At 37.8% G+C, this 27271-nt stretch overlaps 1 protein-coding gene across 1 annotated transcript in view; it reads right to left on the bottom strand.

The window, feature by feature from the left end:
* The window catches only part of STK3 (serine/threonine kinase 3), a 295337-nt gene extending 268581 nt beyond the window's left edge, over positions 1-26756 (bottom strand). Inside the window, exons 1-4 of the mRNA XM_023725914.1 lie at positions 26722-26756; positions 25287-25367; positions 17292-17420; positions 8789-8903 (exon numbers count right to left, since the gene is read on the bottom strand). Coding sequence (XP_023581682.1) covers positions 8789-8903; positions 17292-17420; positions 25287-25367; positions 26722-26756 — 360 coding nt within the window. The remainder of the gene's footprint in view (positions 1-8788; positions 8904-17291; positions 17421-25286; positions 25368-26721) is intronic.
* Between the last annotated feature and the right edge of the window lie 515 nt (positions 26757-27271).

Here is a 27271-nt window from a genome sequence, read left to right as displayed (position 1 = left end):
TGTTCTCAACCTTTATTATTTTTATTAGTAATTTCAACATAATCAGAAAAATGAAATTTCACTGATCATGTCTTTACATTTTTTTTTTAGTTTTATAAGGGTTAAAGCTGTTAATAAAGTTTACAAACACAAACCACATGTGAATTCATTTTAGTGAGTATAATAACAGGAAAAGTCATTTCTAGGGTTCTACTAGACAAACCCACATAATAGAGGGGTAAAAGAAGATGAAGGCAAATAAAGAGACCAGTGTCTAGAGGTCCATACAAGAAACAGAGCCCATACACAGGGTATGGTTTCAGGGTCAATATTAACACTATAAAAGTAAGAACTGGTGCATTAGGCAAGAATCAAGACAAAAAGTCAAGGAGGACCTTATTAACTGGATTACAAGAAGGGTACTTAGAAAGTGAAATAAGCACTGCTGTGGTTGTTAGCTGCTGTCAAGTCAAGTCTGACTCATGGTGATCCCATTTGTGCAGAGTAGAACTGCTCTATAGAGTTTTCAAGGCTGTGATTTTACAGAAGCAGATCACCGTGCCTGTCTTCCAAGATGCCTCTAGGTGCGTTCAAACCGCCAACCTTTCAGCTAGTAGTTCAGCACTTTACTGACTGAGCCACCCAGGGACTCCTAGCAAATGACCAGTTGCTAGAAATAAGCAGCAGGGTCAGAGGGGGCCTAACAGCAAAGTTCACTGAGGTTGCAATGGTGAATGACAAGAACTGACAAAAAACAGCATTCTTATACATCCACATTAACCAACTAGTAAATATAACAGAAAAAGAAAGTTATTATTCATGACAGCAGTAAAAATGACAAGACACCCTAGGAACAAATCAAATTAAAATGTGTAAAATTCTCAGAGTGAAGATGACGAAAAGGTATTTAAGGACATAAAGAAGAACTGAATAAAAGATATTCTATATTCACGAGCAGGAAGACATTAACCTACTCAAATTAATCTATGAATTAAATGTAATTCCAATAAAAAACCCAACAAGACTTTTTGTGGAACTTGGCAACTTATTTTTAAATTCATATAGAAGGTCAAGAAAAACAAAGACCATTAAGGGAATCTGTCTACCAGATAGCAAGATTTATTATAAGGCCATATAATTAAGAGCATGTTTCTGTTGCAGAAGCAGACAAATAAATCAATAGAATAGAGTCCAAATACACAGCCAAGTATATATGGGACCTTAGTAGAAGCAGATTATAAATCAGTTGGAAAAGAGATAGATAACTGTGTTATAACTGGATTTCCACATAGGGAAAAAAAAAAAAAAAAAACTTGGATTCCTACCTCATATCACTAACACAAGTAAATCCCAGATAGATTAAAGACCTAAATGTTAAAAACAAAACTATTAGAAGAGAGTTCCATTTCTAATAATGGTGGACTAGATAATTCAGAATAATCTTCTGCTAAGAAAAACTAAAAAGTCTAAACAAAATACATAAAATAGTCTGTTTAATGGCTAAGAAAGATACATAAGCAACATCTTTTTTCTAGAGTTAAGATATGAGAAAAGAAGAAAATAAGAGAGGTGAGTTTAGCAATTATGGCTACTTTTACCCAAGAGGCATCTATCAATTATGACAGGGGGCAAAGAGGCTAAGAAGCAGGGCAAGGCTTTTGACTGACTCATATACTAGGAGGGAAAAAATCAGAAATCAAAGCCTACCAAGAAGTTCGAAATCCCTAGAACACCAGACAGGTATCCCCCCAGAGACAAGGATGAATCAACCCTAGTTAAGGACTGAAACTCAGCTTCAAAGTATTGCTTACCCTGATCGGATTAAGGTGATCTGGGGGTGCTAGTTTTAACTGCCAAACAGAAAAAAATAAAAATCTTCAGTGGAAGAAGACATCAGCATTCATTAGTTCAAAAATCACTACCATTTTGTACACAATGTCTAGCACTCAAAGATAACCAGGCATAGATACAATATTAAAAATCAAGAGAAACAATACATATTAGAAACAGAACAACAGGAGATGAAGATAATGAAGCCATCAGACATCAATTATAAAATAACTATAATTAATACGTCCAAGGAATTTTAAGGGGTTTAAATTTTCTTCAAAGAGCTGGGAAATTTCCAAAAGAATCAAACTGAAATTCTATAGTAGAAAAATTCAAAAACTATAATTAAAAATGCAATGGATGGATTTAAAAGCAGATCAGATACAGCTGTAGAGACTACTAGTGAACTGAAAGACATATCAGAAGAAAATACCAAGATTTAAGCACGTAGAAGAAAAAAAAGATGTAAAATACAAAAAAATGGAAAAAATTTAACATAAAGTATGAAATCGGAACCCTAGAAAAAGAGAGAGTGGGCCAGAAGCAACATTTGGGAACTAATGACAGATCTCAAGCTGCAGAATCAAGGAGAAATAAGGACCTTAAATGCAGTAAATACCAAGAAAACCACACCTAGGCATATCAGAGAAAAGCTGCTGAACCCCAGACAAGATATTTTAAAAATGACAGATTACCATCAAAGAAGCAAAATTTATCAATAGAAACTATGAAAGACGAATGATTATAAATGATAGCTTCAAAATGCTAACAAAAAAAAAAAATTCAACCTAGAATTCTTTACCCAGCAAATACAGCATTTAAAAATGAAGTGAAATAACATTATCATACCAGCAGTGCGATGGATCACCTTCATATGGCACTTCTCACCCTGGTCTTGTAAATCCCACCAAATGACTGGGTGGGACTATGTAAATAAGGTGCTTGTGACCCACCAAGGGGATTGGACAGCTTGCTGATAATGCAAATAAGGTGCATGGTGGCTTTAGGGGGGTTGTTGTTGTTACTGTCAGGTGCCATAGAGTAGGTTCCAACTCATTAGCAACCCTATGTACCAGTGAATAAAACAGGGCCAAGTCCTGCGCCATCCTCACAATCACTGTTATGCTTGAGCCCACTGTTGCAGCCACTGTGTCAATCCATCTCGTTGATGGTTTTCCTCTTTTTTGCTGGCTGTCTACTTTATCAAGCATGATTTCCTTCTCCAGGGACTCTTCCTTCCTGATAACTTGTCCAAAGTATGTGAGACAAAGTCTTGCCATTCTTGCTTCAAAGGAGCATTCTAGCTTTACTTCTTCCAAGACAGATTTGTTCATTCTCACAGTCCATGGTATATTCAATATTCTTCACCAACATCATAATTCAAAGGCATGAATTCCTCTTTGGTACTCTTTATTCACTGTTCAGCTTTCACATGCATATGAGGTGACTGAAAATATCATGGCTTGGGTCAGGCACACCTTAGTCCTTAAAGTGACATCTTTGTTTTTTAACACTTTAAAGAGGTCTTTTGCAAGAGATTTGCCCAATGCAATGTGTCGTTTGATTTCCTGACTGCTGCTTCCATGGGCAGCAGCTGACTGATTGTCGATCCAAGAAAAATGAAATCCTTGACAACTTCAATCTTTTCTCCATTTATCTTGATGTTGCTTATTGGTCCAGTTGTGAGGATTTTTGTTTTCTTTATAGTGAAGTGTAATCCATACTGAAGGCTGCAGTCTGATCTTCATCAGTTAGTGCTTCAAGTCCTCTTCGCTTTCAGCAAGCAAGGTTCTGTCACCTGCATATTGCAGGTTGTTAATGAGTCTTCCTCCAATCCTGATGCTACATTCTTCTTCTCACAGTCCAACTTCTCAGATTATTTGCTCAGCATACAGAATGAATAAGTATGGTGAAAGGATACAAAGCTGATGAATACCTTTCCTGATTTTAAGCCACACAGTATCCCCTTGTTCTGTTCAAATGACTGCTTCTTGATCTATGTACAGGTTCTGCATGAGCACAATTAAGTGTTCCGGAATTCTCATTCTTCACAATGTTATCCATAATTTGTTATGATCCATACAGTCAAATGCCTTTGTATAGTCAATAAAACACAGGTAAACATCTTTCTGGTATTCTCTGCTTTCAGCCAAAATCCATCTGACATCAGCAATGGTATCTCTCATTTCACATCCTCTTCTGAATCCGGCTTTAATTTCTAGCAGTTCCCTGTCCATGTAGTCCTACAACCACTTTTGCAAATAAGATGTATGGAACCCTAAGGAGGTGACTGGTCCATTTTGCCATCCTGCTAGGCTTAAAATGAGCCATCTCAGAGGTGGAAAGGCAGGAACCCCATTACCACCAAGAAAGAAGAGCTAGGAGTGCAGCACGTCCTTTGTACCCAGGATCCCTGATCTGAGAACCTCCTAGACCCAGGAAACAGAGAAAGAGCTTTGTAACAGAGGAGACAGCAGAGACGGCAGCAGCAGAGGCAGCAGAACCAGGAGGCCAGCAGGAGATGACACAGTGGGCCTGCCAGCCCATGAGAAAGCTCAGCACCTTCGGGCAGGAGGCTTACTGGAGGAGTGGGGTGCCTGCGGGCACTTGGCAGAACTAGGCTCACCAACCTACGAAGCTAGAGAGCTGAGTGCCTTTGGGCAGAAGGCTTGCTGGCGGAGTGGGGTGTCTCCAGGCACTTGTCGATGGAGCTAGGCTTGCCAACCTATGGAGCTAGAGAGCTGAGCACCTTCGGGCCGAGGCTTACTGGTGGAGCAGGGTAAATCTGGGCACTTACCAGTGGAGCAAAAGATCTTTGCCGGGCCAAGGGGTCCAGGGCCAGAGAGAGGCCTGTCTGCGGGCACAGCTGAGAAGAAGCTGTCCTGATGGAAGAACTGTATCGAGTCATTTCTGATCCTGAATTATAACCTATTACTTCCTTAATAAACCCCATAACTGTGATTATGGTCTGTGAGTTCTGTGTAGCCACTGCAATGAATTATTGAACCCAGAAGAGAAATAGAGAGTGCTATGGCAGGGACAACTGGTGTCAGAATTGGTAAAAAGGCTAGAGGGTGTAGGCATGTTTGACCTCCAGCCTCATAGGAATCAGCCCAGGGCTGCTGACGTTGATGGTGATTCTCTCTTTCTCCCCTCTTGTGAAGTCAGAGGAGGTCAGACACCCTCCGTCATGCCACCATTTTTACAATACCAAAAAACAGATCTTGTCACCATAATACCTGTTGTTGTTAGGTGCTGCTGAGTCAGTTCTGACTCTTAGCAACCCTACATACAACACAACGAAACACTGCCCGGTTCTGCACCATCTCACAATCATTGTTATGCTCGAGCCCACTGTTGTAGCCACTATGTCAATCCATATCATTGAGGATCTTCCTCTTTTTCGCTGACCCTCTATTTTACCAAGCATGATGTCCTTCTTCAGGGACTGGTCCCTCCTGATAACAATTCCAAAATACTAAGACAGAGCCTCTTCATGCTCGCCTTTAAGAAGCATTGTGGCTGTACTTCTTCCAAGACAGATTTGTTTGTTCTTTTGGCAGTTCATAGTATATTCAATATTCTTTGCCAATCCCATAATTCAAAGACATCAATTCTTCTTCAGTCTTCCTTACTCATTGTCCAGCTTTCACATGCCTATGAGGTGACTGAGAATATCACAGCTTGGGTCAGGTGCACCTTAGTCCCCAAAGTGACATCTTTGCTTTTTAACACTTTAAAGAGGTCTTTTGCAGCAGATTTGCCTAATGCAATGCGTCGTTTGATTTCTTGACTGCTGCTTCCATGGGCGTTGTTTGTGGATCCAAGTAAAATGACATCCTTGACAACTTCAATCTTTTCTCCGTTTACCATGATGTTGCTTACTGGTCCAGTTGTGAAGATTTTAGTTTTGTTTATGTTGGGGTGTAATCCATACTGAAGGCTGTAGTCTTTGATCTTTGTCAGTAAGTACTCTTCACTTTTAGCAAGCAAGGCTGTTGTCATCTGCATATTGCAGGTTTTCAAAGAGTCTTCCACCAATCCTGATGACGCATTCTTCTTCATATAGTCCAACTTCTCGGATTATCTGCTCAGCATACAGACTGAATAAGTATGGTGAAAGAATGCAACCCTGAAGCACACCTTTCCTGACTTTAAAACACACGGTATCCCCTTGTTCTGTTCAAATGACTGCCTCTTGGTTTATGTACAGGTTCTTCATGAGGACAATTAAGTTTCTGGAATTTCCATTCTTCGCAATGTTATCCATAATACCTACACATATGGAAATAATAAAGGATGTTGTTCTTCAGGCAAATGGGAGATGCAGAAAGGAATAAAGCACAATAAAAAGTATAAAAAACGAAACTCATTGCCGTCAAGTCAATTCCAACTCACAGCAACCCCATAGGACAGAGAAGAACTGCCCCATAGGGTTTCCAAAGAGTGACTGGTGGATTTGTACTGTCAGCCTTTGGTCACCAGCCAAGTTCTTAACCACCACACCACCAGGGCTCCAAAAAGTATAAATATATGGGTAAATATAAATATTGGCAATATTGCCTTGTGCTGCTTAAAATGTATATAGAAACAAAACAAAGTATGTAACAAAAAAACAAAATAGCATACAATCCCTAAAAAAAAAAGTTCTCATACTCTCAGGAAAAGATTAACTGCTAGAATTCGATTTAAATCTGTTTACAGATCAGTGGTAACTTGTCTCACTTCACAGGTCACATTTCTGAAAGCCAGTCAATCAATAACAGCCATACCTCTGAAATTCAGACAATCATCAAGAGTATCACTCCAGTGAACATGTTTCTGAAAGTCAGCTGATCAACAACACCCCAGCAACCAAGTTTCTACAGCTGATTTCAACCCACTCTCATCCTTGAAAGCCCACCAATCCCTGAACTCCAAACTTCCCAAAAACTCTATATAAGGAGTTAGAAACATTTTTTTATTCAGATATTGGGTTATTCCGATAAAATGATCAAATATTTACAATGTCCAGGCATTAAAAAAAAAAAAATTGGAGAGGATACACATCCTTAAATTGGTAACATTAACAACAACGGCAGTCCTTTTAGATAATAAGTAAATGAAAGAAAATGTCTTCATGCTGGAAAAGAGGAATACAAATATTCTTGAGATTTAACAGGGACTGTCATTAAGGTAGGAGCCCTGGTGGCGCAGTGGTTAAGAGCTCTGCTGCTAATCAAAAGGTTGCCAGTTTGAATCTACCAGTTGCTCCCTGGAAACCCTATGGGGCAGTTCTGCTCTGTCCTATAGGGTCGCTATGAGTCAGAATCAACTCAATGGCAACGCGTTTAGTTTTGGTTTTTGGTCACTAAGGTAAGGAGTGCTGTGGTTAAGTACTCAGCTGCTAACCGAAAGGTCAGTGGTTCAAATCCACCAGCAGCTCCACGGGAGAAAGATATGGCAGTATGCTTCCACAAAAATGACAGCCTTTGAAACCCTAAGGGGCAGTTCTACTCTGTCCTATAGTGTTGCTATGAGTCAGAATCAACTTGATGGCAATGGGTTTGGGTTTTTTTGGCCATCAAGGTAACACCAAGAGATAATATACCTACAGCTCCAATTACAATGATCCATCTCTTGTGCAGCTTGGGGTTCTTTATCATATACGGGAATCAAGACTCTATTCTGCGAGGATAACAATTAGACTATCCCAAATGCACGGGATGTCCCACATACTCAGTGGACTCTGTCTTCCAACAAGAATGTGAAGGAGTAAAATCTTTCCCTTTGATAACTGGTGGAGAAGATTCCTGAGGATAATGATTCCATCCATACTTTCCTTTTTTAACTACAGTATACCTTCACAGGTTTTAATTACTGGCAACAAGAAATAAACTACTTGGATCAACTACTTCCTATCTACTCAAAATGGTAACATTAACTTTTAAAATCAAGAAAATAGAATGATATTCTAAAATATATAATTAGAATGCCACAGATCATTTAATCCATTCTGACAAAACAAGGATTTTTTTTATTTCTGTTTTACTTCCTTTAAAAGAAATCTTACTTACTTTACTTCATCTAACAGAACAAAGAAAAAAATTAGTAAGATAAACTTACAATGTACTTTCCCAATCAAACTTTAAAATGATTCTGGTTAACCACAGATTTGACTCAAGTAGTTAAGTATTTTTCTGAATGTATTTTGCAGAAACATGTCTCACAACGTACAATAATGTCATATAGTAATTGGGTTAGTGTTCTATAGATTTACAAATTACTTCACTAATTATTCTTTTCAGTCATTCACATATAAAAGGATGACTTTTGTCCTTATAAATTACTTAAATAAACTAGATGCATTGCTAAAGTAACAATTTTGTAAACAGCTCTTTTATTTTGAGTTAAAACATAACCATAAAAAGCTTTTATTAAGTAACCCATTTCACTAAGCTAAATTCACAAAAAAAATTTATACATATATGTATACATGTATACACATATATATACATAATCTAGCTCTATCATTTTCAAACATTCTGACAATATTTGAGAAAATAAACACAAAAATATTTTTTGTTATTTTTAAAAATTCAAAAGTATATAATTTTTTCAACTGTTTACCAGCTGTAAGTTATAATATAGAAAATTTAAGATAAACCATGAATATTATAAAATTTAAGAAAAATTCTAGATACAACTTCTTGAACTCACATTAATAAGCAAAACATACACTGACACCAGTAAGGAAAAGGAGAGTACCAGGTAATTTCTCAGTGATCCCCCAAAAATTATCCTAATAAATTAAATAATCATGTGGCTCCTAAATTTGCCACAAAGAAAAAGATATGTGGTAGGCTTTCATACCTCAGACTAGAGCCTCTGTAAAACCTTTCTTTTTCACACTAATATTTCCTTTGTAATGAAATATGAGTCATATTCTAAATGTGAATTTTCAGAAATGAGATTAGCAAAACAATTTAAAAATACTTACTGTCTTGTTTCGTAATCTAATTATGTCTGAGACAGAGCCAGCTCCACAGTACTCCATAACAATCCAGAGGTCTGTGTTCTTAAAGTAACTGCCATAGTACTTTACAACATATGGGCTACAAGAAAATACAAACATAAATTCAGTTAATTCCTAAATTTTTTTCTTAATCCCAATACAAAGTATTTTCAACATTTCATAATGTTACAATAAGTAAACTTAGTAAATAAACATCCATTGGAAGTCAAATTGTGTACACCTAGGGGTCACCAAACACGTATGATTAAGCTTTAATTCATGGATGAAATTTAACAGGATTATAAGCCAGAGGAGGCCCAGCTGTTTTGAGTGATTCCCAAGAAAATCAGGGTTCATTTTGGCAAACAATTTACTGTTTAACATAAGGAACAAATGAAAATATATTTTTTTTAACTAAAGCATGTTAAATATATGTTTCTAAAGCAGTCTGCATTCAGTCATATATTAACATTCAACTTTAAAATATGTTATTTCAATGAGACCTAACTTTTTCTTTTCTCTTCCATTTTGGCCTTTGAAAATTCTGGAGAAAAATAATAATTTGTTTTGTTCTAAATTCAAATAATTAAAATTATTAACTACTTAAATTATTTCTGAACTGAGGTTTTATGTCCTCAAAAGCAGAATAAACTATGATTACAGCCAAGTTATTTCCAGGAAGACTTATGAAGGGACAAATCATCACCACCATTAATATTTAAGGACCTGCTACATACACTAATGTATAAAACACACTGCCCAACTCAAAGAGGTAGAGTATCCATAGTCACACAATAAATAAAAAAGATAGAAAATAAAATGTAGCATAAACTAAGTAGTACACAGCTTACAAGAGTTCAAAGGAGGACATGACTATCGTGAAGCCATCAGAGAAAATTTCATGGAAGAGGTGGGACTTGAACTCAACTATGAAAAAAGGATTAAAAATTCAAAACGTAGGTGGAGAAGAGAGATAAAAACATTCCAGAAAAGTGAAAGGCTGTGAGCAAAGGCACAAAAATCCAAAGGGAAAAACCAAGAATGGCATTTCTAGAAGACAATTTGTTCAACAGATATTTCTGAGTAGCTACTTTGCCGGTCATCAATATAACTAAAACATAGGAATCAAATGAGCAAAAAATTGTAAGAAAAAATGGAAAGAACTATAAAAGACCACATTATAGAGACCACCAAAGGAGGAGGCTAAGAGAAGGCTGTCAGGGAAGACTTCTCAGTATAACCTTCATAATTTGAGGTGAGTCTTCTCAGTAGAGCCTTTACAGTTTGAGCCTAGTCTTAAAGTCAAAGGTAGAGCAATTTGTTTGGAGCTTAAGGGCCTGAACTAAAACAGGTAGCTGTAAGGCTAGAATTCAATCCCGTTCTATCTCTAGTGCTTCTCATTACTTTTTGCACAGACTTGTTTCCCAACTCATCTACTTCACATAGTTTTCTTCTCCATTCTAATCTATGCCCCATATAGTTGACAAAATTACTTTCCTTTAAGACAAAAGTAAAATAACCTGATCATATTGTTCTACTGATTGAAAAACTCCAATGGCCCTCCTAGAGGAAAAAGTCTTAACTGCCTCATACCACAAAGAAGACCTTTCACAGTCTGCCTCTCACCCATACCTCTCATTAACCCCACTCCCATCTCACACACTAAACTTCCAGACACATGCAACTTTGCCAGGTGTTGGGAAAGGAAAGTACACATTAAAACTCGTTGCCATCAAGTAGATTCCAACTCATTGCAACCCTATGAACATATTAAAACCAAAACCAAACTCACTGCTGTCAAGTCAATTCCATCTCATAGCAACCCTACAGGACAGACTAGAACTGTCCAGTGGTTTCTGAGACTGTAAATCTTTAAGGGAGCAGACTGCCACATCTTTCTCCTGCAGAGCATCTGATGGGTTCAAACCACTGACCTTTGGGTTAGCAGCTGAGCTCTTTCACCACTGTGCCACCAGGGCGCATGTATATATTTTAAATAATTTAAAAAAAAAAAAACTTGTTGCCATCAGGTCGATTCTGACTCATAGCAACCCCACAGGACAGAGTAGAACTGCCCCATAGGTTTTCCAAGGAGTGGCTGGTGGATTGGAACTGCCAACCTTTAGGTTAGCAGCTGAACTCTTAACCACTGCATCACCAGGGATTCGTGTACATATCAAACAAAAAAGGAAAAAAAAAAAAAAAACCATTGCCATCAAGTTGATTCCAACTCATATTAGGGGTCCATAAATGTTCACTGAACCATTAAGAAAACACTTGTTACAAACAAATGAAACTAATATACAGAGTCAAAACTTCAACTTAGGGAAAACATAAAAAAGTTTTCTTTATATACATGTCTTTCGGGTATGAGTGCCTGTGTCAGAACATTTGCGAGGAGTAGTACTCCTACACCTGTGATCCTTTTAAGAAATACATATTACCAGGTCCCACATCTTGGAAGTTCTGATGCCACAAGTAAGGCTCTATAGGTAACTGACATAGACCCATAGCTAAGCTTCACTCCAAAAGAAAGACTGCAGATCCTTCTGAAAAAAAGAAAAAAAAAAAAAAAACTCTCTAAATATTAAATTTCTCAATCAAAATTTTGAAAGGTGTTAAGTAGCAGTGAGATCAAGATTATGCTCATTGAAAAGTACACAGAAAATGTGTATTTCATCTTGCCATATACATTAAGTAAATCAGCAACGCTAAGAGAAGGATTGAGAGTTCTTATGCAAAGTAGGTAATTTAACCAGGGCAGCTATCTGAAAAGTCCCCTCTATCTCTCTTTAGGAGTGAGTCAAGAGAAGACCTTCAAGGAAAGGCAAAATTCTCTTGAAAAATAATTTGTGGTAAATTCTAATACACAATCAAGTAGATGATCAAGGTCCGACAGTTCTATATCATAAAGCACAGCCTCAATAATTTTAACCTACAAAGGTATATAATCAGGCAGAACTAAACAGCCACATTAAGGACACATACCAAAATACAGTTTCTAGCATTCGTTCAAATTCACTGATTGACCAGGAACAAGATGCCCACTTTTAACACTACTGTCCAACACTGTACTAGACATTCTAGCCAGAGCAATTAGGCAAGAAAAACAAAAAAAGCATACACACTGGAAATGAAAAAGTGAAACTATCTTTATTCGCAGATGACAAGATCCTATATAGAAAATCCCAAAGAATCCTCAAGAATTCTACCAGAGCTAATAAATAAATTCAGCAAAGTTGCAGATCACAAGATCAACATACAAAAATCTATTGTGTTTCTATACACCAGCAATGAACAATCTGAAAAGCAAATTAAGATAACAATTCCATTTACAACAGCATCTAAAAGAAAAAATTTAACTAGGGAGGTGAAAAACTTGTATACTGAAAACCATAAAACACTGCTGAAAGGAAGTGGAGAAGATCTAAATAAACAGAAAGACATTCTGTGTTCAGGGACTGAAAGCGTCAATACTGCTAAGATGTCAATATTACCCAAAGCGATCTACAGATTGAACACAATCCCTATCAAAATTCTAACAGCCTTTGTAGAAATGGAAAAGCAGATCTTCACATTTGTACGGAACTGCAAAGGGTCCCAAATAGCCAAAGCAATCTTGAAAATGAAGAACAAAGTAGGACTCACACTCCACTTCCCAATTTCAAAACATACCATAAAGCTATAGTAATCAAAACACTGCAGTACTGGTATAAGGAGAGACATACAGACCAATGGAATAGAACTGACAGTCCAAAAATAAACTCATACATCCATGGCCAACTGATACTTGACAGAAGTGACAAGTCCATCCAATGCTGAAAGAATAGTCTCTTTAACTAATGGTGCTGGGACAACTGGTCTTCACATGCAAGAGAATGAAGTTGGTCTCATAACTCAACCATGTACAAAAGTTAACTCAAAATTGGTCAATGACCTAAATATAAGAGCTAAAATCATAAAACTCTTAGAAGAGAACACAGGAGTAAAGCTTCAGGACTTTGTGTTTGGCAACGGATTCTTAGATATGACACCAAAGGCATGATTCACAAAAGAAAAAACTGATAAACTGGACTTCATCGAAATTTAAAACTTATATGCATCAAAGGACATTATCAACAAAGTAAAATGAAAACCCACAGAATACGAGAAAATATTTGGTTAACTATCTAGCCAGTAAGGGTTTAATATCCAGATTACATAAGGAACTCCTACAACTCAACAACAACAAAAACCCATCAAGCATGATGTTAACTGTCGGTTTTTCACAAATGCCTTTTATCAAGGTGAGGAGTTTCCTTTCTATTCCTAGCTTACTGCATGTTTTTATCGTGAAACAGTGCTGGATTTTGTCAAATGTCTTTTCTGCATCAATTGAGATGACTGTGGTTTTTTCCCCTTTGTTCTATTAATGTAGTGTATTACACTGACTGATTTTCTTATGTTGAACCACCCGTGCAATCCTGGGACTGCTATACTCTTTATCCGAAGGGTCTTTCTCTACTATCACAAATCAAAATAGAAACAGTATAAAAATAACAGTGGGAAAAAAAAACTGAGGTAAGAAGTGGAAAAAGTACTACGTGTGGAATAACTATGAGTGGGCCCCAACTCAACAGCATCTAACAACAACAATGTATTGATAAGGGTATATTTTTTAAAGTCCTACCATTATAAGCATGTGATAACTAGAGAAATGGCTTAATTTCACTACATAATTTTCATCAACATTCTACTGCAATTTTAATAGTTTTCCACAGCTTAATAGGGGTAAGATAAATACTGCTTTTACAAAGGCAATGTGACTATTCTCCTATGAGAATGGAATTGTTTCAAATATAAATCTAAATCATGGCAATTTATTTCTTGGCCCATCCAAAAAAACGAATAAACACATACATTAAGTTGATACAAACTGCCAAAGTTCGTAACTAATCTTCCAATACAGTAGTTTTCAAATTTTTCTTTTTTTGGCCTTAGAACAAGTGTTCAAACGGAATCTCACCCAGAAACAGATAAAGGAGCTGCTGTGGTAGAAGCCAGGGAGCGCTCAGTGCCACTCTCAGGAGGCCAGAGAAATATTCTATTCCCATCACATAGATCATCTCCCCTCTTTGCCCAGTAAAATTAACTCATGCTTCAGGACTTAGCTTGAGTATGACTGCCTTGGGGAAGATTTCCCTGAATCTCCAAGGGTGAGGTGTTAGATATTCCTTCCAACCTGTATAGTTCCCTGTATCCACCCCATCACATCTCTTATGATACTATATTGAAACACCCTTGTCTGTCTTCTGTCTCTTTCATCTGATCGAAAGTCCCTTTTGTACAAAGCCTGAGACTCATTCATCATTCTATCTCTTGTGCACAGCACATAAGACTTTGTATGTCATCCCCAGGATATTGGATTTATTTAGGCAATAGGAAGCCAGTTAGAGGCTTTAAGTAGGGAATGTCTTGATTAGGTTTGCATTTTTAAAAGATCACTCTAGCTGCAGAAAGGAAAACGGTTAGAGGAGGCAAAAATGAAAAAACAAAGTGAACAAATAGGAAGCTGTTGTAGAAACATGAGCAAGAGCCAATAGGTCCCAAGACTCATAAAGGTAAGGGGAAAAGATACATAACAGCTAATATTAGAGACCCTGCCTTTCCTAGACCACATTCAATTTAGATCTCGAAAGCACAGCACTAGTCCCTGAACTATTTTTAACCTAAGATAGAATGATAATAGCAACAAACATGTACTGAGCACCTCGTGGGCCTAGCACTATGCTTTATTCAATCTTTCCCTTCCTACATCAAAACACGGGAACCACATTCTCATCAATTTACCAAATTAACAACAAGGTCTGGAAAACTTTGCAATTATATATTTTGATCTGGGGGCCAAGGAATGTATTATTTTTTTATAACTACTTGAACCGCAACCCATAGAGCCTTTATGGAAAATATGTAACACAAGTATGTGGCATATGCTAAAGAAAAACAAAATTGAAGAAATCCAAGCAGCAAAGTTCCCCCAGGATTATTCGGTCACTTCATTAGCCAAAGAGATTATAATATACAGATGTTATAAACTGTAAGGAAAGAAAGGTTCTTCATAGGTCTCTCACACTACTACGTATCTTGCCGGATATGCTAAGAATACAAGGCCTGCACTGCTCTTTACCTGGGCCATTTCTCAGGGTTGTGTTTGCAGCAAGCACCTTTGGGGGATGAAGTAATGTCTCCCTCTGGGACAAACAGCAGGCCTACTTACTGCTTACTATGAAACAGCAGGTTCCCCAAGCTCAGTGTTCCTTATCTGTGGTACAAACTCAGTGCATGCATACCATCCATGTAGGACTTCCACATCACTCCCATGGAACTTGAGAGAACAAGGGGAATCAATGCAAACCATGCTGCTTGCTGGGCTATAAGTGACAGTGTCCTTTGTCTCTGACCCAGGAGTCTCATGTCCTCTGCCAGCATCTATAAAACAGTAACGGACTAACCTATTAGCTGGAAAGTAGGGTAAAATACCGGACCATTCCAGTTCTTGACATATATTTGCCCTAAAAGTAAACAGAACAGGAACACAATCTGGAATAAACGATCTTCCTTTGGGAACAAACTGTACACAGCTCCCCTGAGATTTAATCTCTGACAAAAGCAGATCACCAGTTCTCAGCTGCCATGGTAGACAAAGCTTCTAAAATGATTAGGATAAATAATAAATGAATAAATAAGTAGTCTTAGCAAACATAATTCAAGCACTACTACTTCACATGGTGGCAACTCTGCAACTGTTGGATGGATTAACGAACAGATGAACAAATAAAGAAAATAAATACTTATTCATTTTAAGTATATCCACTTGTAATCTGAATGACTGTACTAGGCAATTATCTAGTTTTGATACTTCTACGCCTAAAATTCTAAATCAAAATCAATAATGTTTCAATGCATTACTTCATTATCTATCACAAGGGTGATCCATCTAAAATACAAATATGACCATGACAATTTCCTACATAAACCCTTCAATCCCTGTGGCAGCCACTGCTAGATGCCTACCAATGTTTCCCCCTCCTTTTTTCTTATCAACCGAGCCCTGATCTGACTTAGGATGACAGTGTGCCCACACCCCCTGCAGCTCTAAATCATTCTGTGACACAATTCTGACAAATAAAACACAAGCTGAGGGTTTCTAGGAAAGCCCCTTTCTGCTTCTTCCCTTCTTCCTCCTGCCTGGAATGTAGAGAGAAGGTTGAGGCTGCAGCAGCCATCTTGTACCCATAAGATAAAAAGCATGAGGACAAAGGTCTCAAGCCAAGGATGACAGAGTATAAGAAGAAACCTGAGACACAGATATTCCTTTGTACAGCTGCACCAGCACTTCTTCCAGACCTTTTGTGAAGTGAGAATAACAAATCGCTTAGGTTAAGTAACTATAGGCTAAACATTGTCCTAATTTATACACTTTACATCCCTTATAGAATAAACACCAGGCTTCCTAACATGGCATACAAGACCCTTCATGATCAGCTTCATTTATCTAGTGAAACTCACTTCACACCAATTTCTCTTATGCCTTCCACTCCAGCAATTCTAAAGCTTGTTAGAATAACATACACCAGTGAGCTATTTTTCACCTCTCTGCCTGTAATTCTCCTTACTCTCTTTCATCCCTCCATTTTTTCAGCAAATTACCTCCTCCTCCTCAGCATTTCAGACTTCCTGATTCCTCCGGCTGAGGTGGATGCCCTGCCTCCTTGTCTCATATCACCCCATGCATCAGTCAGTACAGTGACTGTGCTGGAACACAACTATTTGCTTATGTATCTGTCCCCCAAACTGGACTGCCAGCTCCTCAAAAGGAAAAACAGTATCTTAGATATCTTGTTATTCCTAGATCCTGGCAAAGTACCAGGTCCACTGGGGATGCTCAGTAAATGTCTGTTGAATTAGGTTTACTAGTAAAAACTATTACATAACGTTGCTGTTGATAGGTACCATCGAGTCGATTTAGACTCATAGCAACCCCGTGTGACAGAGTACAACTATCCCATAGGGTTTTCTAGGCTGTAATCTTTACAGGAGCAGATCACCAGGTCTTTCTCCCACATTGCCACTACGCAGGTTTGAACTGCCAACCTTCTGGTTAGCAGCCAAGCACTTAATATAAACTATCAACTGACCCCCTTCCCCCTTAAATCAAAAAATAATTTTCATCCATAAATGAGCCCTGAAAATAGGAAAACTGCTTGAGCATTTTCTATTACCACGTTTCTTGATGTTATAACATCATTTTTGCTATAAGCAAAGAGGGATAAGTCCCAAAGACAACCCTAAACAGCTGTCCTCATCTTCCTTAAAGGATTAGTCTCACTTCCAATAGAAAATCAGGGGAAAAAAAACAAAACAGATAACCAAAGACTACATTTTCTTATACATTATCAGCAACACTTATCAAAATGAAAGTATATAAAGAAATAAAATCTCTTCATACCTGTCACATTGCTGCATTATGGAAATTTCTTTGATGATTTCCTGAAGATCTGATTCAACAGGCACTTGTTTAATTGCCACAACTTGACCAGATTCCTTATGTATTGCTTTAAATACACTTCCATAAGATCTAAAAGAAACCAAGACATTATTTTCTTTCAAACATCATAACTAATAGGGAAAAACATTCTATTATGAGTTTTTGTCTATAGTCTTTTCCAGCTGAAGCACCACCACCACCACCACCACCAGCAGGTGCTGTCAAGTCTATTCTAACTCATGGTGACCCCATGTGTTGCAGAGTAGAACTGTGCTGCACAGGGTTTTCAAGGCTGTGATCTTTCAGAAGCAGACTGCCAGGCTTTTCTTCCAAGGCGCCTCTGGGCAGGTTCAAACCATCAACCTTTCGGTTAGTAGTCGAGCACTTAACTGTTTGTGCCCCTCAGGACTCCCTTCTAGTTGAAAACACTATTTAAATAGTGAAAATTAAAGTAAACAAATAACAATAAAGAGAAGTTCATTACTTTTAGCTTTATTGCTTCAATTATAGACTTAAAATATACAAGAATCATCAACTTCATAATGATTTGCTTGTATTTTTCTTATGAATAAAAGAAAACAGACTTACGGTTTGTCAACTCAAACGCAGCATTAAGAAGATATAAATGGAAATTAAAAGAATGAAATGTAGATTAATAATAGCCAAAGTCTCAAGTTAGGAGAAAAGACTGACCTCACCTTAAGCAAAGTCGCCCCAGAATATCAAACTCCTATCCCTATTCAGAGTATTTAAATGCAACTGAAACTCTCACCTGGAGGAACTTATAACACCAAAATTAAAGAAGAAGCAAGGAAGCTCAGTCATCTGGTTCCCTTTGAGTTACAGATCTAAGCCTCCTCAAACACACCTTTCACTATCTTCTCTCCCTCAAGAACAAAATCACACACTCACGGGTAAATAAAATGAATGATAGTGGCCACTTACCCAAAAACTGTCTCTGCTACAACTTTTGACAACTAAATATTATTTTTTTAAAGCAAAAGCAATCAGGAAGAAACCCATTTATACCTAAGTACGAATCAGAAGACAAAAGAACTGCTACCATTTACTGAGTGCTTATTATAAGCCAGGTACTATACTAAGTGTTTTATATGCATTATCAAATTCATCTCTCTCAATTGTCAGGTAAAATATTATTATCGCCATTTAAAGATGAGAAAACAGAGGCTCAGACACCAATAACCAGCAAGGCTAGAATTCAAACACAGTCTGACTCCAAATATCATGCTCGTCCTACTACATTATTTCTACAGAAAAGTAAGAGCAAGCCATTGGAAGACATGGGATGCTTCCTAATATTAGGAATCTATGCACAGTAACATTCAAATTTATCTTTCAAAATAAATGGCAAAGCATAAAGCAGCTATTTTAATGTTTTTATGCTATCCCTTCTTCTTTGGGCTTTCAGAAGTAATTTAATTCTGTTTGATACCCAAAGTCACCTTTGTACAGGTATCAAAATATATACAAACGATACCTATATGATTTATATGTATGTGTGTATATATATGCATGTACATACAGAGACAAACCAAGCACGCGAGCGCTTCTCTCAAAAGCTAAACAGACTTTTGTCCTAGATTATCTATTAACAATTAAGCAACACCATCACTCCCTTCTACGGTCTCCTAGGCACTACAAAAGAGAAACTGGAAACCACATTTCCCAGAAACTCCTTCCCTGAATGGCTACCAGTTAGAGTTTGCCAGAGCAAAGAAAGTGCATGAAATCTCAATGGCAAAAAGTTAAGAGGAAAACCATTATTCTCCAGATGCAGTGGCAGTAGATGCACTGGCAGATGTAAGATGCACAACCACTTCCTGCTCAGCTTTTGATAATCACCACACTGCTATGCAGACTGAGATAGTTGGTGGAGGTTCTCAAAGATTCTTGAGAATTCCAGGGGCTTCTCAGAGTGCTGCTGAACACGACCCAATTCAGTGCTTCAGGTTGAGATCTTCAGTGCTGGCTTCTCTGACCTTCGGCAGCAGTTTCATGACCTTTGCATCCCTGGCCCTTTCACGAGTCATTTGAGCTCCAAATTTTATATTAAACTCCTTATGCCCAGACTGTACAGAACAGCTTCTCTTTTCCTAACCAAGCCCTGACACCAATACAGTATTTGGTACAAAAAGTGGTTTCAAGGGAAAGAATTAAAGATGAAAATCTTGAATTAGGTCTCTCTCATTAGACTGAAGACAGTAATGACTTCAATGCTAGTGGCAAATACAGCATTGACAGTCCATGGCATTCAGTGGCAACACAGATGCTTAAATTATCACCCAGAGTTGCCTGGAGTCTAGGCAAAGCTTCAGGAGATCAAATAGCAGTAGCAACAGAATATTACAGTGAAAACAGAATACAAGTACTGCAGAGTGGGCTGGCTGCCTCTGCCTGCAGTGGAAAAGTTGTAGAACAAATACAACAAGCTCAGGGCTTAAATTCCCAACTCAGGATTCAGAGAATCAGAAAGCTTCTCAATGTCCTGTGGGAAAAAAATTTAATAAGGCATCTTACTTTGATTTTAAAGGGTTTCTCTTACTCACAAGCCCAAAAATTAACCATAAAAGCCCGACCCACACTACAAAAGTATTGACTTGTTTTTTCACAAAGAACTGCTCTACAACACTGCAAATTTGACTTTTCTGGCTAGAAAAGGGTTGTTGTTGTTGCTGTTGTGTGCTGTCTAGTCAACCCCAACTTACTGCAACCTCATGTGCCAGAGTAGAACTGCCCCCACCCATGGGGTTTTCTTGGCTGTAATCTTTAAGGAAGCCGATTACCAGGTCCTACTCCTCCAGAGCCAAAGCTGGGTTCAAACCACCAACCTTTCAGTTAGTCAATAACAAAACCATTACCTCATGAGTTAATGAAAAAGACTGTATGCTTCCTTAATTTTAACTTCTAGAGGTCTCATAGCTACAAATAGGTAAAAGGCCAATCTTTCAGGAGTTACTTTTTTAATGCTAACTCAATAACCTCGTCACCATGGAAATTTGTATTCATTAAGCAAAAACGTATTTAAGGCTGTGTAAAATCTCCAATCCTCAAGAGCGTCTTCTCTTTTTGCTGGGAGACAGATGCTTCCCCAATCTGCAAATTGTTTATTAAATCATGAAATAAATACTGTATTATTTTTTGTGCTGATTCAAAGCTTTATTTTTTAATAACTGTAACAAAATTATCTCCCTGCATGCATACAGAATGACTGCTCAAAATAAACCTTACGTTTTAATTTGTTTTCTTTTTAACAGCCCCAAAAGAATATCTTCATTTTTGTAGACACATGGCTGAGATTTCTGAAAACCAAACATGAAGTTTGATCTTACTAGAAGATGAATTACACTGCAAACTAAATTCACAACATCACCAGGTCAGCTGTGCTAAAATTAAGACACTTAACAGTAAAGAGAGGTACCCAGAAGACTGGTAATGGGACATTTAGGTAGGTGCATATTAATCTGAGTACTCTGAACCTCCAAACCCCACCAAGCCTCTCTTGCCAGCAAAGCAACCCTGCCCCTTGTCTGAGACGATTAGCCTCATAATGCCTGAAGACTCTATAATGGCCTACCTGAGGAAATCACCTTTTAGGGAGTGTAGATTCTACTCTAGACCACCCCACCATTTCTCACCGTTTCCAGACCCATAATTACATTTATATCCCTGCAGACACCTAAGTGCTGAGTTTAAAATCTGATCCAAGAGTAGCTCTATTCACATCAAAAAAGTTGTAAGATTTTGTCAGTTTATATCAGCAGAATTCTAAAGAATACATGTGAGAATGGATTCCAAGGATTCTAGAGAGAAAGGTATTTACTGATACAGATGCAAAGACCAGAAATTCCAAACTCAGTATGTAAGTAAAACAGTTGGGAGTGGCCCTAAGATCCTGCTTGGCTACTTAACTGAAACCTGGTATCAATAGTAACCTACATTAAATGAGATGCCAGGCAATCCTCAATATACATTAAAGGAAGGAGATCAAACGTTCAAGGAGATGAAATGCTGGAATGGATACATTATATGTGACTTGCACACTTATCCACTAAATATGTTCCTGAAGAGATCCAGAGAATATTCATTTCAGCAAGGTGAGGGAAGAACCAGCGTCACTGAAAGTTCTATAGTGCAGGCTAGGGATTACAACAGGAGATGCCAACACTGAAATGGGTTCCCTGAATTCAATAGTTGATGGAATCCAGAACAAGGGAAGACATGTGGTAACATCTAGCCACCTTAGACAAGGTAGGAATGGTTACCATAATGGGTAGCAAAGTAAGACTGAATTACAGTTTTCTGTTTTTGTATATCTAGGTTTTGATATTAAAGTTATACTAGCTTCATAAAAATAACTGCAATTATTTGTCTTTTAAAGACTGAATAAAAATCAACTTTAAGCCCAGCTGGTTTCTTTTTTCTAACTGTTGTAAGATACACATAACATAAAATTCATCATTTTAAAGTACACAATTCAGTGGCATTTAATACTTACACAATATTGTGCAACTATCACTACCATCTAGTTCTAAAAGATTTTCATCACTCCAAAAGGAAACCCCATAACTATCTGGCAGTCACTCCCCATTCCTCCCTCTACCTAGCCCCTGGCAACCACCAACCTACTTTCTGTCTCTATGGATTTGCCTATTCTGGATATTTCAAATAAAAGAGATCATACAATAAATGACCTTTTGTATCTGTCTTTTCTCTCATCATAATGTTTTCAAGGTTCATCCACATTATAACATGTATCAGTACTTCATTCCTTTTAATAATATTCCATTGTACAAATATACCACATTTTGTTTATCCATTCATCAGTGGATGGGACATCTGGGTTATTTTCTCCTTTTATCTATTATGAATAGTGCTGCTATGACCTGGTACCTTTTTAATTAGTAGCTATTTAATCACCTTACCATTTTTCTGTGGTAACTGACCTAAGTTTTAACCTCTTTTGAGGTCAATTCAGATAATTTATATTTTATTAGGAAATCATATACTTCCTCGGGGTTTTCAATTAGTTATCGAGCAGTATATACTATTCCCTTAATTCTTTAAATCTATTCTCTATCAGTGGTTGTATCTTCTTTCTTATTGAAAATTTTCTATATTTTTGCTCTTTTTTCTTTAGTCAATACAGAAGAGAGTCATCTATTTTATAGATATTCAAAGCAGCTTCGAGATATATTTATCTGTTCTAATTATTTTTGCTTTCTATTTCATCAATTTTAGCTTTTTCCTTTATTAATTCTCTCTTCCTATTTTATTTTGGTATATCCTATTATTCTAAGTTCTTTAGAATAAGCACTAAGTTCCTTTATTTTTTGTCTTTCTTCTTTAATAATGGAGGAATTTAAAATTAAAACATTTCCCCTAGAAGCCAGCATCTAAGATACTCCACTGGTCTCACCCCGTCTGCAGCAAAAGAGAATAAAGAAAACCAAAGACACAAGGGAAAGATTAGTCCAAATGACTGAAGGACCACAAGTACTACAGTCTCCACCAGACTGAGTCCAGCACAACTAGATGGTGCCCAGTTACCACCACCAACTACTCTGAAAGGGATCACAACAGAGGGTCCCGAACAGAGCTGGAGAAAAATATACAACAAAATTCTAACGCACAAAAAAAGACCAGACTTACTGGCCTGACAGAGACTGGAGAAACCCCAGGAGTATGACCCCTGGACACCCTTTTAGCTCAGTAATGAAGTCACTCCCGAGAGTCACCTTTTAGCCAAAGATAAGACAGGCCCATAGGACGAAACAAGACTAAAGGGGCACACCAGCCCAGGGGCAAGGACTAGAACGCAAGAGGGGACAGGAAAGCTGGTAACAGGGAACGCAAGGGAGAAGGGAGAGTACTGACATGTCTTGAGGTTGTTAACCAATGTCATAAAACAGTATGTGTACTAATTTTTTAATGAGAAACTAGTTTGTTCTGTAAACCTTCATCTAAATAAAAAATAAAAAACATTTCCCCTAATTAACGTTTTGCTGTATTCAACAGATATCAGTATGATATGCTCCTTTTCATTGTTTTCTAGATAATTTGTCATTTCCCCAATGATTTCTTCTTTAATCCATAAATTACCTTGGATTATGTTCACTAATTTCCAATTCGTGCATTTTTTGCGATTATTTATTTCTAATTTTACTAAACTATAACTAGAAAAAGGAGCGCTGGTGGTGCAATGGTTAAGCCCTCGCTGCTAACCAAAAGGTCAGTAGTTCGAACCTACCAGGGATTCCACAGGAGGAAAGACCTGGCAATCTGCTCTCATAAAGATTACAGCCTAGGAAATCATGGGGGCAGCTCTACTGAGTCCTACAGAGTCACTATGAATTGGAATTGACTCGAAGGTACACAACAACAACCATAAAATGTGAACTGTAAAAATCTCCAATTTTTAGAATTTTCTTTTTTTTTTTTTAAATCAATGGTCCATGAACATAACAAAAAAAAGGGAGACTGCAAGGTTATGTGTGTGTGTGTGTGTGTGCGCGCGCGTGTGCGTGTGTGTAAAATATGTATTCCTTATATTTACATATATATATACACACACATATATATATAATCAAGTTTACTGTTTACAATGTTGGATCCCTCTATGCCCTTCCTTTTTTCTTCTATTATATCTGTCCACTTCTGAAAGAGATATACTGAAATCTTCCATACCGTCACACTTTTATTAGATTCCCCTGACATTTCTAGTAACTTTTCTTCATAAATTTGGCTGCCATGGTGTCTAGCACACGTTTCATTATAAATTATCTTTTATATCATTACCTAATGTCTCGCTTTATCCAGTTAAGATCTCTTAAACTTTACTAATTTATCTGATATAAATATTACCACGCCTACTTTCTATTTGTTTTTATTTATATGTTTATCTCTTTCTTCAACTCTGTATTTTCATCCTTTGTTTTACATGGGTCTCATAAACAGCACAGAGCTAGGCTTTGCATTTTAATCCAGTAATAGTTTGACTTTTAATGGAAGAATTGACATTTAGTGGAAAATATGCTTGATTTTATTCCTTTCGTCTTACATTTACCTTATATTTTACAATTTTGTTTTCTCTATTCCCTCTTCCTTGTTCTTGCTGATTTTGTCTACTGTGTACAGTCAATTCTCGTTATTTGCGGGAGTTGTGTTCTATAAAGTCGCTGCCAATACTGAATGAGTGACTATTGAACAAGATCGTTCAACCTTAGCTGGGAATGTGCATATCAGCAAATTAAGTTTTCACCGCTCTATGCATGTCCACGAATGACTGTGCAAGCACCTGACTATGGATTGTGGGATTAAAATAAATTTTAGCAAGTAAGCGAATACCAGGCACCAATACGGACTCCACAAACAATGAGGACTAAATGTACCTTTTATGATTTTGGAAGTTCTGCTACACTTTGCCATTCCATTAAATGCTCCTTACCATTCCCTGCGCTCAAAATAGGATGTTTCTCTACTATTATACTGAAACCATATCAAGCAGTCCTCTGCCAATACATACTGTTTCCTCACTGAGACACTGTATTTCTATTAATCACTTTTCCCCAAATAAAATGAGATCCAACGTCTTCAAAGATGTTTAAAATGTCTTTACGTTCACTTATCTAACAAAGTAAAAATCTTTCACAAACTTATAAATTCTTATAAATATGAAAGAATGTCATATGGGATGAACTAATTAAGAAACCACTTAGAAATCATTTTACAGCTTATTTCTTGCTTTTTTCTTATCTACGTGGTCTACTTCTCTGAGAAACAGTATTACTAGATCTATCACATTAATTGCTACGGAGTACCTTAACTGTAATTGCTATTACTATTCAATTCAAGCAAATGTACTCTAATTGGAAGATTAATATTTTTTAAATTGTTTTGTCATTATCTGAATACTACTTCCGTATATTTTGTACTTACCCTTCTCCAAGCTTCTCTAACACATCAAAAACTTCTTCAGGCTGCTTGGTCAAGCTGTCTTCACTCAGCTTTTTTAGCTTACTGACAAGGAAATAATAAAGAAGAAAGAAAACATTTTTTCTTCAAACCTTTTATAAAATTTTTTATTTTATTTTTAACAGGCAATATATTTAGATGGTTCAAATAAATCAAACGATACAAAAACTTATACAGTAAATATATAGTGAATATCCCATTCCAACCTCTCTTCCTCATCTGCTCAGCTCCACTCCAAATAATCACTTTTTTAGCTTCTCGTGAAACCTTCATGTAACTATGAATATACATTCTTATCACAACCACCTCATTTTTAACACACAAAACACATTATTTTATACGCAATATTAGGTACTTCTCATTTCACAGTTTATAACCTATATTGAAGGTCTTTACAACATAAGTATATATTTGTGGTTGTTAGTTGCCATCAAGTCGGCTTCAACACATGGCAAACTTTTTATAGTCTATCTGACTGTTTGCCATACAGAAGGGTCTTTGTTTGTTTGCTTGTTTGTTTTAATTGCCCACTTGTACGGCATGTGCAGGTATCTGGAAGCTAGAAGAGAGAGATTATATATACTGTGTTTGACAGACCAAAAATAATTCATTATGAAGCATAAAGTTGAAATGATTAATGTGCAGCGGTAAGCAGAGTCAGGTTAAAAACAGCCTTTAAACCATATTAAGCATCTCTACTTTAAAAAGGTCACTTTCGGAGGCAGGGCCAAGTTGGCGGAGCAGTCAGACGCTTCCAGTGAACCCTCTCACAACAAAGACCTGAAAAAACAAATGAATTGATCATATATGCCGATCTGGGAGCCCTGAACATCAAAGGCAGAGTTGAGGAACCAGACTGAGGGGCCGGGGGAGAGAGAGATGGTTTGGAAGCAGCGAGGAGGTGTCAGACCTGACCTGGCAGGAGCCTGAGCACTTCAGGCCTGATCAGCTCAGGGGTGAGTGGTGAGGCAGCAAGAGGCAGGGCTCAGAAGGCGTGTTTTCTGCACTAGAAGAGACCCAGCACCAGAGTCTACATGGCCACCCAGAACCACTGAGAAGCAGCCCTGGATTGGCGAAACATAAGTAATTGCATACAGCCTATGGCACGGATCAAAAACACTCCCCTCAGGGAAAAACCTCTCTCCCATTTACCTCCCTGCTCCCTGATCTGCACTGGGTCCCGGACTGGCTTCAACAATTGCCGAGTCCCCTGTGCCGGAAGTAGGACCCGTCACACACCCAGAGCCATTCTCCCTTTCTTGGAGAGTGAACAAATTAACACAGAAGAAAAAAAAACTGCCAGCTCCCCTGAGGCAGGAACCCACAGCAGACACAGCTCCTTTGCCTAGGCAAAGGCATAGGATCCATGGACTTGGAGTGCCTTTCCCCCTGTACAGACTTGCGTGGGCCCATCTCAACAACGTAGGCTTTCATTATCGCAGTACAACAGGGTATATACCAGAACTCTAACTTCAACTGTTTCAGCTGTGAAGTGGCAAGTTCTTGACATCTGACACTACTCTGCCCATTAAGCAGGATCTTCACCAACCCACATCACAGGCCTGAGGACTGGTGGCTCCACCCACGACACCCAGCCACCTGCGATAGGGGCCCATGAATAAGAGGTGCCTCCCAGTCCTTATAGCCGAAAAGATTAGGAGCTCATACTCCAGCTAAAAACCCACCCACCTACACGCTCTAGGGAACAGGTACACGCCTTCCTCCTGGACACTCGGGGGTGGTGGTCAGCCACCTGCCTTGCTCAGAGTGTGTCCCCCTGCTGCAGCCAGATGCCTGTGCCTACACCAATCACCCATGCCTGTCTAGGACTGTAAGTAAGAGCCTACACTACACACCTGGTGGCCATCTACCTGGGCATCTGAGCTGAATCCATACAAGAGAAGTGGGTGGACAACAGAGCTCACATACCTATTAACAGATCTAACCAC

This window comes from Trichechus manatus, unplaced genomic scaffold, assembly GCF_000243295.1.
Source record: "Trichechus manatus latirostris isolate Lorelei unplaced genomic scaffold, TriManLat1.0 scaffold00009, whole genome shotgun sequence".
Classification (NCBI taxonomy): Eukaryota; Metazoa; Chordata; class Mammalia; order Sirenia; family Trichechidae; genus Trichechus; species Trichechus manatus.
The sequence above is the reverse complement of the archived record's forward strand: the minus strand, read 5'-3'. Positions and strand labels throughout refer to the sequence as shown.